This window comes from Castor canadensis, chromosome 10 (genome assembly GCF_047511655.1).
Source record: "Castor canadensis chromosome 10, mCasCan1.hap1v2, whole genome shotgun sequence".
In the NCBI taxonomy this organism is placed as follows: Eukaryota; Metazoa; Chordata; class Mammalia; order Rodentia; family Castoridae; genus Castor; species Castor canadensis.
The window spans coordinates 10,279,775-10,292,612 of NC_133395.1; the positions used below are offsets into that span (position 1 = coordinate 10,279,775).

At 37.0% G+C, this 12,838-nt stretch overlaps 1 protein-coding gene across 4 annotated transcripts in view; it reads left to right on the top strand.

Annotated features, from left to right (window-relative positions):
• The window catches only part of Nalcn (sodium leak channel, non-selective), a 305,907-nt gene that overhangs the window by 8,973 nt on the left and 284,096 nt on the right, over nt 1–12,838 (top strand). For all 4 annotated transcript variants that reach the window (XM_074043034.1, XM_074043036.1, XM_074043032.1 and 1 more), the window contains exons 2-3: nt 8,323–8,469; nt 12,077–12,259. In XM_074043034.1, the coding sequence (XP_073899135.1) occupies nt 8,362–8,469; nt 12,077–12,259 (291 nt within the window). In that variant the 5' untranslated portion in view covers nt 8,323–8,361. The remainder of the gene's footprint in view (nt 1–8,322; nt 8,470–12,076; nt 12,260–12,838) is intronic.

The window sequence follows — 12,838 nt, forward strand, 5'->3', positions numbered from 1 at the left end:
CATTTTTATTGGTCTAGTACAATCTTTGCAGACAGACATGCATTTCTTTTGCCCATATAAGAAGAGTCATTTTTCTAAGTTCTCACCCTCTCCACATATTCAGTTAAGAGTTTTTGAGACTAACTCTAACTTTAGGAAGTTAACAAATCTGTCACTTGAGGAAGTGAAGAAATCTTTCTACACTAAATGAAGTGAGATTATCAGATGGAAGTAAGGAAATGGTTTCACTCTCTCTTTTTTATCAAATTTTAAAGGAAATGTAACAAAACAATTTTAGAACATTTCCAGGATTCATCTTCCAGGAGAAAATAGAAATAAATGAATAATGGCTTCAGAAACTGAAAATGGCTTTTAGAAAAATTTGATGAGAAACCTGAACTTTCCAGAAATATAATGAAAAGTAATAGACATTTTTAATAGATACATGGCAGGAAAACTATAAAATAAATCATATATTAAAAATAGATTCAATGACAGGAGATGAAAAATGTTTGTACTACTTTCACAGACATCATTGTTTGTGATGCTATGAGAGATTATAATCACCAGGTTGCATGATTAAAATATGTTGGAGAAGTGATGTATAGATAATTAAATAAATTATCTATTTATTGTATAATATACTTAATTTTTAATTCAGTCTTGGCTCTTATCCTAGTCATCTTTATGAGTAAGTTTCCTTATTCTGTAAAATGGTTCTTGTAAGAATTGAATGAAAAGATAATTGAGGGGGTCAATTCAATGAAAGTACCTTATATGCATGCATGGAAATATCTCAATGAAACCCCTTTGTACAATTAATATATGCTAATTAAAAAGAGAAAAGTAAACAGTTGTGTGATAATGTATGATATATTTAAAATAGGACCTAGCAAATAATAAGCTCTCAATCAACACTTTTGTTTAGAAGGAGTCTGTTTTTACATGGCATAAACATAATTTTGGAGAAAGTCAATCAATGAGTTCACTATTTTACCCTGGAAAATTCCATGTCTCCCAGAGCATTTTGATGTGTGTGTGTGTGTGTGTGTGTGTGTGTGTGTGTGTTTATAGCTTTCTGTGTGTGTATATGATAAGTGTGTGTGCTATTCATGGCTATTTTTTTTTAAATAAAGCATTCTGACTGGGAAATAACATTCAATTTTATGTCACATTCTTCCCTTAACACTTATCCTTAAATGGTTTTGACTGTCAAAATTGAAAGGCAATAATTAAGCAGCCACTACACAGGAGACACTGAGGTTGCTGGATTCTGGTTTGGGAAAGTGCTCTGTCCCATGTGTGAGGATGTAGGGCATTCATGGAAGAGGAAGCAGAGGGCAAGAGAGCAAGCCTACAGGACTCTGTTTTTGGTGCTCATGGCAGGGGATGTAGAGAGGATCAGGGCTTGAAGAGGAAGGGGATTTTTAGGTATTGGGGACACTGTGAGTTGTGTCCCAGCAGCAGGTGAAGGATCAAAGGATCTGGGGCTCACCTGTGCCTTGGGAATGGAAGGAAGGTCAAGTGGGGAAGTAAAGTTAATCATGAGACAGGCCAAATTGATACTGGGTAACAGAAAATCAGACAAAAATAATGTGGTTCTTTCCCTAATTTAAACCATGGCAGAAAACTTATGATGCTGTATTTGCATTTTTTCTGAATGGACATGTCTTCCATCTGAGAAGGAAGTTGGCAAAGAAAGTGGACAGTCTAATGTTACAGAAATGATGACATGTCCCTGTGCATGCCCAGGAATGAGTGTCCCCTTTGGTCTTCAAGTCTTTTTCATTATATTGAAGTACAATTGGAAATTCAAATACACATGCGGGGGAAATGGAGTCTTGCTCAAATATAGATCTTAATGGTTGTTTGAGCTTTTGTGGCATTTAAAAAACAGTGAGAGCTGGGAGTTTGTGGCTTATGCTTGTAATCCTAGCTACTCAGAAGGCAGAAATCAGGGGGATCATGGTTCGAAGCCAGCCCAGGCAAATAGTTTGTGAGACCCTATCTCGAAAAAGCCATCACAAAAAAGCCGGGGGGTGCGGGGGGTCTAACAGAATGGCTCAAGTGTAGGCCCTGAATTCAAATACCAGTACCACCAAAAAAAAAGAAGAAGAAAGAAAAAAAGAAAAACAGGGCGAAATAGACATACTTGAAATAAGATTTCAATGCTCAAATCAGCAAGTTGGTAGCATCAAATTCAATTATCTCTCAAAACATGAGGTGACACCTTTTTCTGCTACAAATTCAACACTAGAAACCTAATTTAGAAAGACATGATTATATCTGTTTACCATGCAAGGCCTTGTGTATGTTGGGCTGTAAATGAGCTTACAAGAAAAGAAAGACAAGGAAGGGACACACAGATGTTTGAAGATGGTATTTATTTTCAGTTAGGATTTTGTGTGCATGCATATTTATTGGCAGAGAAAGATGTTCACAATCTACTACTGGATGGAAAAAGAATAGTTAACAGTATGAAAGCAGTCATTTAAAAATGAATGTATGCATGAAAAATAAAGTCCTAAAAGAGGTACAATTCATATCCTATTAAGGAATCAACAACTCAGCTGAAGACAATTCCCATGAGAATTTTCTCTTATAGAGGCCACATCTGCTTAGTACTTTGTATGCATCACCTTGCCCAATGGCTGACCCAATGTTTATGCCCGGTGAACACTTGAAAAGTGATTCTCTACAAGTCAAATTCCTCGTGGCTTTCATTTTTATTTTTCATTTTATTTATAAATTTTGGAGTAATTTTCCTACCACAAACCTATATTGCCAGCATTAGTGAAAATAAAGGTATTTTCTCCTAACTTAAGTTAAGGTTTAGATATATGAAAACTAGGGAAGAGTTAGACAGTGAACTGTCCTGACTTGTTCTTGACACTTGTTGGCCTGATAGCATAGAGGCATACTGGAAACCTACTGTTCCATGTCACATGCCCAGGGAGGTACGATGGAGCTAGTAGTGAGCTATAAGGAAGGAAAGAACCATTAGGTAGAGACCAAAGAAAAAGTGCATCACAGAGACTTTCCTTTAATTAAGCAGCTGTTCTGCCTTTAAGTTAAACATGTTATCTGCTGTATCAGGAACATGGAGTATTTAGGAATTCTAGGAGGGAAGAGACCAAGGATGTTTTGCTCAATGCTAATCCACATCACCTACCAATGGTTGGAAGTTTTAATGGAAATTTTAATTATGAACAAGAATGAAGGAAAAACTTCTGTTAGCAATGGTGACTGTTCTTCCAAAGGCATAAAAGTAGGTTGGGGGTGAGTAGTCAGAAGGATATTATTAAACATCTTCTTTTCTGGATTTTCTTCTCAAACTGTGATGTTACTATTAAGCAATAGTGTAAAAGCATGCCATTAAGTGGTGTGTGTGTGTGTGTGTTGAATAGGATGGTAGACAAATAATTTCACTTGCACTCATAAAGACTCCACAGTTTGTACACATAAGTCATCTGAAGGGTGGTCATTGATGACGTATTGGCAATTGTAATGACACCTGATAAATTTAAAATAAGGGACTGCTGTCTTCTTTAGGGGCTTTTTAGAGTAAAATAAGTGTTGCAAGCTTACTAAAATAGTATGTTTCTCTTGTTTGCACTTTTCTTCTTGAATATTACATCTTTCAATTATAGCAAATCAGACACAGAAAAAACCTGTTCATGAGTTAAATAATTAGTAACTATTGATGTGGGATTGGCAGTAGACAACAAAAAGGACACGGGTCGCATAACTGATTTCAAGTAGCTGAGCCAGGTTGGAGGATGAAGAGCAGTGGTTTCTTTAGCCAGTTGAGTGCAGCATGTGGGAGTACGTATGAAAGGAAGTGAAAGAAAAAAAACAGGGAGATTCAGTGTCCTTGAAACCTAAGTTTTCAAAAAGCAGGCAATCTGTAAACTTCACAAATGCTTTTGTTATTCCTTGCTATATGTGCAATGGGTGCTGCAGTGTCTGATACCAGAGTGAATGTATAGTATTTGCTTTGCAAATGGATGAATGAATGAGTGAGTAAAAGAAACAAGATATGGTGAGAATTCCTGGGTTGCAGGAGAGATCATATCAGTGTTGGGAAGTTTATTTTTTTAATAATATTGATTTTAATCCATTAATATAGGAATACTTTTCATCTATTTGTGTCTTTTTCAATTTAATTTTCCAATGTTTAATTTTCACTGTAGAGATCTTTCACTTCCTTGGTTAAATTTATTTCTAGGTATTTGATTATTCTGTAGCTATTATAAATGGGATTGTTTTCTGGATTTTTTTCAGATGGTTCACTGTTAGCATATAGCAATACTATTGATTTTTATATGCTAATTTTGTATTCTGCAAGTTTACCGAATTCTTCTGTTAGTAATAAGTTTTTTGGTGGAATCCTCAAGACTTTCTGTGTAGAAGATCATGTCATCTGCAAACAGGGACAATTTAAAATTCCTCCTTTCCAATTTAGATGCCCTTTATTTCTTTCTCTCGTCTATTATCTCTGGCTAGAACTTCCAATTCTTTGTTGAATGTCATTGTGAAGAATAGACATCCTTGTTTTGTTCCAGGTCTTAGAGGAAAATCTTTTGAGTTTTCCCTATTCAGTGTGATATTAGCTGTAGGATTGTCATATATGGCCTTTATTGTGTTGAGATACAGTTCTTCTATGCCTAAATTTAGAGTTTTGTCAGAAAAGGAAGTTGAATTTTGTCAAAAGTTTTCTTCTGCAGCTATTGAGATGATCATATGGGAAGTTGATATTACAATATAAAGGAGAAGAAATATTAAAAAGTTGGTGAAAGAGCTCTGAGGTGGAGCACTTGCCTAACCTATTGGAGGCCCTGGGCATTGTCCCTAGCAGTTCAAACATCTAAATATGTAAATAAAAAGAAGGCAACTTAGACCAAAGATCCTATGACCTGGAAAGAAGCCTAATAATAGAGACAAAATGAAAGGGACCATTGTGCATGCATGGAAGAAAGAAACAAGAAAAAAGTCACAACTGAGAATAAGTGAAATGTGATCTGTGTTATCCTCCAGGGGTGTGTGTGTGTGTGCGCTCTTAATAGTTCAAGGGAGTAAGATGTGGGGACACGAAAGGAAAAACTGAAGTAGAAGGATGCCCCACCCATATCAGTCTGTGAAGTTGAATTTTAAATGGTGATGAGGTTGGTGTGGTTATCCTGTATCTGGGAAAAGCAGACAGATACATGACTCAATAGTGGGAGCTGGACACTAACTGAAGACAATGGAACCTATAAGACCAGGTGACCATTTAAAGGGTTAAGTATATCAGATAGGAAAATGGGGAAACTGGAAGAAGAGATTCTACAAACCATAATTGCAAGCACCTCACAGTTAAAGAAAACTGAATATTTTCATTTTAATCAAGTCAAGAAAGGGTAGGAGTTAAGTAGACAGAAATATTTGACAATATATAGAATGTAATTGTTATCACAGATTATAGATCTTAACTATTTAAAGAAGAGCAATAAACCACAGTATGTTTTCTCCCTGAGTTGCTGCTTGCTATTTTGATGTAGAAGATTTATCAGTGAACATATTGTCACTCTGCAGCCCCTCTTCCAATGCTCAACTAGTTAAGTAGCATAGCAACTCCTTCTATTAACTATGAAAAAGCTGTTGAAAGCCATGCTCGTCAAACATACTGCACTGCTTTATCAAGGATACTTGTAGAAACAGAAAAAATGGCTTATAAATACATAATAGTGATAAGGCAGAGATACACAGAAGCAATTTCCTATCAAAATATAAAGCTTACCTAGGATACTTAAATATCCTTCCTGGTCTTTACCAGGGGAATAATAACCTGTTGTATTGATTCAACACAAATGAAGGTGTACATTACTGAGTGCAAAGGAAAAATATTATAATTAACTGCCTCAAAGTAGTTTAGATTCCTCATATGTTTGTAACTTAAATTTATTTTACTAACTGAATATTTCATTTAATATTTGATGTTACTAAACCAATCAAAATTTCTGTGTATCAGGAGCTACTTGTTGAGCCTTTTAATGTATGTATGGATTAGCTGGGTCTCTTTGGAGTTTGCATAAATTGTGTCTTTGGCACTGTGTGATTTGGTATTATGTTGGCAACGGTAAAGTGAGCATCAAAGTTAGTGACCACTATTGTCATTCAATTATAGTTGCACTGTTTTGAAGGGTCAAATATAGCCCCAATGGATCCTATTAAAAATAAATTCTGGATGTCTGTTTCTCTTGATAAATCAATCAAAAATCTATTTTGCTTCAGGTTGGTAATAAAAGGTGCATAGAATTCACATTTCTCTCAGTTTCCTCTGGGTAACTGGAAAAGGGATTGTGGCTAGGTTTATAAGATTCCTGTATAATCTTTGAATTCCATTCTGAAGCTACTTTTGTACTTCCTCTGTTGTGTTGTGTCATATTGAAGGATTACTAAAAGATTTTGCATCCAACCTTGGGTAAGCAGGAGACTGTCATTCAAGAAGCATCCCAAATTGAGGCTACCAGATGTTCCCCTTGCACACAGTAAATCAGAGAATAAGCATAATTTGAATATTCTGCATACATTTACATGGGATGTCAAGATCCCTAATTCCAATTATGTAAAATAAAATTAATTAGTGAAGTCTACTGCAAAGCCCATATTTAAACTCAGTGTTCAAGGCAATAATAACTAAGAAATACCTGGCATATCTTAATGACAAGTAGCTTGATTTCTTTTGGATATAGAATATAGACAGAGGTAGACTGAGAATTGAGGAGCAGGCAGTGAGAGAAGCAGATGCTCAAACATGGAGAATCAGATTCAAAGGTGCTTTGTCCTGGGATTCTGTGTTGTGAACTCTTTCCCCCAGTGAAAACTGCAGCTGCATATAATTATACATGCTGCAAAGACATTTTTGTTCTTTCTGTGTCCCGATGAGGACTGAGTGGCACTTACTGTCCTTGCTTAGGTTTATTCCTTCAGCTCCCTGGGATACCAGTTAAGAGAGCCATTGAGCCTCTTAGTATTGAAATAACCACATTTTCCTGGTTTGCCATTTCCATAGCTATCTTCTATGCCTGTTATCTACCATTAAGGTTCTATCTAGATGAACTATCTATTTGAGCTGCAGTGGAATATGAATGAGAGTCTTGCAGTTTAGAAGTTGAGGACAATTCAAACAAAAAGATGAGGTACCACTGACAATTATAGAAAGATGTGCCAGGTGGGCTGCTTCCTTAATCATTCTTAGAACCTCTTTGGTCAACTCCAAACACCTTACTCTTTGTAATCAGACAGTGCTTGTTTTCAATTTCAAATTATCTTATGTGGCCTTGATTAAGTTGTCACCTGCCTTGAGGTTGGAATTTCTCATGCATACATAAGAAGATATTTTCTCTGTTAGACCTATTGTAAAGATTAAACAAAACACTACTATCAAACACAATATATATGCAAAAAGTATTAGATACTTTTCCTTCCTTTATTATTCAATCAAGTGTTAATCAAATGGGATGTCTCATTGAGGACTCAGGGGTAACAAGACACCTGTTTCCTTGACAACATCTCTTCTCATGTTATATTACACATATTGGCCATTTGTCTCCTGTGGGGGAAACACATTGTAGGCCTTTCTGCAATGGCTGCTGAATTGTTAAGGTGGTGGCAATGGTCATAGGGAGATGACAAATATAAAGCATGAGATGACTCAGAATTATGGATACATAAGTGCCAAACAAGAACCTCATCTCCCTCTTCAATGGAATTTGATGTAGAATTTACTTCAGAGTAGCTGGAGGGATTTAGATAATCACTACATTCATAAAAATATACCATGTAAAAGAGGTTCTACCCCCTTCTCTTTGTTCTCCATTCTTTCTGGGAAGGGCAAAATTGGGAGATTGACTTGGGACTACTATTGGAAATAGGAGATGGTCTGTGAATGTCATATTGAAATGACATAGGAGAAAACCCTAGGAAAACCGAGGTGTTTCATCTGTGTTAGTCAGGACTGCTTTGTGCAGACCACTTTGAAGTAGAGGCAGCTTGAAGTGTATGGACCTATAACTCAAAAAATTTCCTGATGATATATGTACCCAAGAGGTAAGCTATTTTATCCCACCTGTTCTACACCAGTAGCCTCTAAACTTCTTATGAAATACATAAGATAATCTATTGGGTTAAGAGATAAAAATCAAGTTTTATTTATATTAATTTTGTCTCATCATTTTAAAATGTCTGTTTACATATACAGTAGAATAGAATACAGGTCTGATCTGCAAATGCATAAATATACATATTTTTTGATGAGAACAAAATAGATTAGGTAATGAATGAAGCTCTCTCTTTTTCCAGATTGTGACTTTGTAATTGCTCTCCAAAGCTAACTCCAGCATGCTCAAAAGGAAGCAGAGTTCCAGGGTGGAAGCCCAGCCAGTTACTGACTTTGGTCCTGATGAGTCTCTCTCAGACAATGCTGACATACTCTGGATTAACAAGCCAGTAAGTTTTTTTTTTTTTTTTAAAGTGTGGAGAAGCACATGCTGATATAAGGGAAATTTGATTCATAAATTCAAAACTCATGTACCTTTGGCTTTGAAGTATCTGTTTGAGCTGCAGTGGAATATGAATGAGTCTTGCAGTCTGAAAGTTAGGGATGAGGTGCTACTGCCAGTTATGGGAAGATATGCCAAGTGGTCTGCTTCCCTCCCAACCCTGTTCTAGACACTCTGCCCTCAAAGTCACACAGTATAGAGATAATTCTGCTTCCCAGGTCAATCCATTCTCAACCAACCTGTTTTGCTTGTCATTCTCAACATCCATGAGTCTGTGAGATGTAAGCACATGCTTGGAATTAAAGAGCTCCCAAGTTGCAAGCTTTGAGTCAAAGTCAATGTTGAGATAGTGAACAGTATCTCTGCAGAACTTCGTCACCTTCTCTGCTTAATTAAGTCAAGGAGAATGTGAGAGGAGGAGCTGCCTGCCAGGTATCACTGAATGCAGGACAGCACAGTCACCAGGACTAAGCAGTGATGGCTTCGGATGTCTTCAGAGCTCCCCTTCACAAAGCAAAGTAGAAGAAACTTCCTTATTAAACTCAGTCAATGCAGAGGTGACAAAACAAATTGACTTGCTGCCTCTCTCAGTGCTTGTCCCTACCCTACCTGTGCTGCTTCCTGTCCTTTCTTGTGTCCTTTTCTAGCCTACCTTCCAGACAGCTTCTTCAGCCTGCTCACATTTCTCCTTACCTTGCTCTTTTTGCTCACAGAACCCTTCTGCTTTACAGCCATTGAAACATCCCTGGTACCCTCATTACAAATTAAAATGTATCGGCATTCCATTCACAGCTGTTCCTATGTAGGCTCTAGCCTAGCCAGAAGCCACCCTTTTTCTGTATTTTCATACCATCCATGTGAGCCTCAGCAGCCTCTTCCTGTTCCTGTCTCACTAGTTCACATTGCTCCTTTGCTCACGCTGTTCTGTGGCCTTCAAGGTCCTGTCCTGACTATTCTGATAAGCCAAATCCCCCTCACCATTTAGGGCTACCCAATATTGCACCCATGTATTCTTCTCCTTATTTTCCCCTCCCCGCAACAGGAAGAATGAACCTCTACTCTTTCCACTTGCCCTATTTTAAATTTGTGTATTAATATAGATGCATTTTGCATATAAATATAAATACAGTGGGCCCTTTGTAGCTGTAGGTTCTGCATCCACAGATTCAGCCAACCGCAGTTTGAAATGTTTGAAAAAGATTTGCATCTGTAATGAACTTGTATAGAATTTTCCCATACCATTATTCCGTAAGTAATACAGTATAACAAATATTTTCATAGCATTTGCATAGTATTGATATTAGAAGTTATATTGAGATGATTTAAAGCATACCAGAGGAAGCGTGTAAGTTCCATGCAAATACAATCCCATTTTTTATGAGGCACTGGAGCATCCTCTGATTTGGTAAGTGCAGGTGGGTCCTGGAACCAATCCCCTGCAGATACCCCTGAATAAATAATGTACATATATTTTACTTATTGTACTTTACTTATTGTAGAAATGAGTCAGACAGTATTGCTTCCACTTCTCGGTCCTTATAGCTCAGTATTTCTGATGCGTAGTAGGTCTTCCATTCATGTTTGGAGAATTGAATGGAAGAGAGGATAAAACATTTGCTACTCCGTGCAGGACTTTTGGAGAACGTCTGAAGAGGTGTTATAGATGTAGCCTCAGAGGAACTAACTGAAATCACTAATGCTTAATTATAATTCTTTAAACTCAAAGCAGGTTTGCTGTGGAAACATCTTTTGGTAATTAGATCTTTTCTGTTGGAGGTCTAGATGGGGCTAAATTCACACTTTGATATTTATTGAAGGGCTTTTAACGTGCATGAAACAAACATCAATGCCTAAAATAAGTTGAATCCTAGTGGCTTGTGTGTATGGAATTGGTGGCATTCATGAAAATATTGTAACTGTCAGGCAAATATTAGAATCCATTCACTAGCCTACAAGTGTCTAAGTCTTCTCAAGATTCTGACAACTTTTCTTTTTCATCTTTTCATAGCTACCTGTGTATCCACGATAACAAATGACATTTAAATTGCATTTGATAATTGTGTCCTGGATGATTCACTAATAATATTAAATCTGTGGCTTTAGCATGTAGCTGTAGCAAGCATTTTTAAGATATGTCTTTTTTTTTCCTTTATTGCTGTGCTGGGTGGGAGTACATTGTGGTATTTACAAAGGTTCTTACAATGTATCAAATATATCATACTTGAATCCACCCCTTACACTGCTCTCCTTTATTCTCTCTCTCCCTTGATTCCTGTAATAGTTTCAACAGGTATTGTCTTTGCATTACATATACGTGTACACATTTTTTGCCCTCCATATCCACCCCCTTCCGCCTTTCCCTACCACCTCCCCCTACACACTGGTTTTTTGTTTTTGTTTTTTTTCGTTTTTTGGTGCAACTGGGGTTTGAACTTAGGGCTTTGTGCCTGCAAAGCAGGCACTCTACAGTTGAGCCACACCTCCAGTCCTCATCCTTCCTTCCTTTCCTCTCTCCGTCCCTTCCTCTCTCCCTCCTTTCCTCTCCCCCTCCTTTCCTCTCTCCCTCCCTCCCTTTCTCTCTCTCTCTCTCTCTCTCTCTCTCTCTCTCTCTCTCTCTCTCTCTCTCTTTCTCTCTTTCTTCCTTTCCCAAGTTGGCCTTGAAACTGCTATCCTCCTACTTCAGCCTCCCAAGTGCTGGGATTCTATATAGGCATGCACCCAGTGACTTTTCATAATAAAATATTGTACACTAATGATTGTATGTTGTATACATATACACATGTAAACCCACTTATAATTTTAAATTCTTCTTATTTGGGGGTTAAAGAAAATCTTCAGAGAATGGATGTGCTGTTAGGATTACATAGTAACTTTTTTTTTACAATTTTGAAAGATAGTTTGAACATGTACAAAACATGTTCTCCAAAATAAAATGAAACCCCACTTATTATCTTTTTAATTAGTCATTTAAGAAAGGACTTTTAAAAATATTTTGAAGTATTTCTCATGTAAGGAGATTGCATATGATACAAATAGAAAGAAAACTCTGTATGTAGGCAGTGTCATGTATCAATTCATTTTGAAACACGTTTGTGATTTGGTAGGATAAGTCATTGTGCTAGACCCTGGGGAAGTTACAGTGGATGGAATACAATCCCCAGTTCTGGGTGCACATAGTATAAAAAGTACAAAAGTAACATCAGTGTTCTAGGTGAGTGAATTGCTAATGTATAATTTCACAGAACCAAATTTTTCATACATTGTGGTCTGATACCCTAAAAATTATTGGAGACATTTTGGGATAGCCTGACCATCTTTAAATCTGGGATTTGGCTCTTGTTCATGCATGACCACAGGAATGTCCCTCCTAACGTTCATGTGGAAAATTAGCTACTTTGAGAATTAAGCACTATAAAACGTGTGAAAATATTTAGCATATTCCTTGCCTTCACACTGGTGAAATATTTTTAACCTTACTGTTAAGACTTCTCCAAATATCGTGGTTCTTAGCAAAGTTCATAGCATCGCAAAGTAACTCTGGACAATTGTTGCAGTGGGTCCACTCTCTGCTGCGCATCTGTGCAATCATCAGTGTCATCTCAGTTTGCATGAATACGCCTGTGACCTTCGAGCACTATCCTCCTCTTCAGTATGTGACCTTTACCTTGGATACTTTATTGATGTTTCTCTACACGGCAGAGATGATAGCAAAAATGCACATCCGGGGTATTGTCAAGGTGAGTGGTTCCATGTCAATTAAGTTCATAAGCAAAACACATCAAAACAACCCTTTTTCATTTTATTCATATTGAAATGCTTTAAAAAGGACAAAATTCCACAAAGCGATAGGAATATATTGCACAAGAATATTTTTAAGATACAAAGTCGGGATATCTAGAAAGAAACTAGGTGGTTCACCCAAGGCTTTTAGGCACATAACATAGGTTTATTATGCTACCTAAGACTGAACACACAGCCTAGCACAGAGACTGGCCCAAAGGAGGGACCTTAATACTTGTTGATTTGTGGAACACAGGATAAATTTTACATGATAAAGTCAGAGTGATAGTATTCAGCAAAATGTCATTAACCTGAGGTGTTTTGAAGGTACAAATTCATACAAAGAAAAGACATGGATGGATAGGAATCTGGGTCTTTAAGGAAAAGAATGTGTAGCATTCAAATGGTGCCTTTGGGAGACAGAAATTTTAAGTGAAAGGAAAAGGGAGAAAATTTCTGACACAGGACATCTCTTTCTTCTGTAGCACTAACGTTTACAGTGGTTAAAATATGCAGATGATGCTATCTGTAGAGAA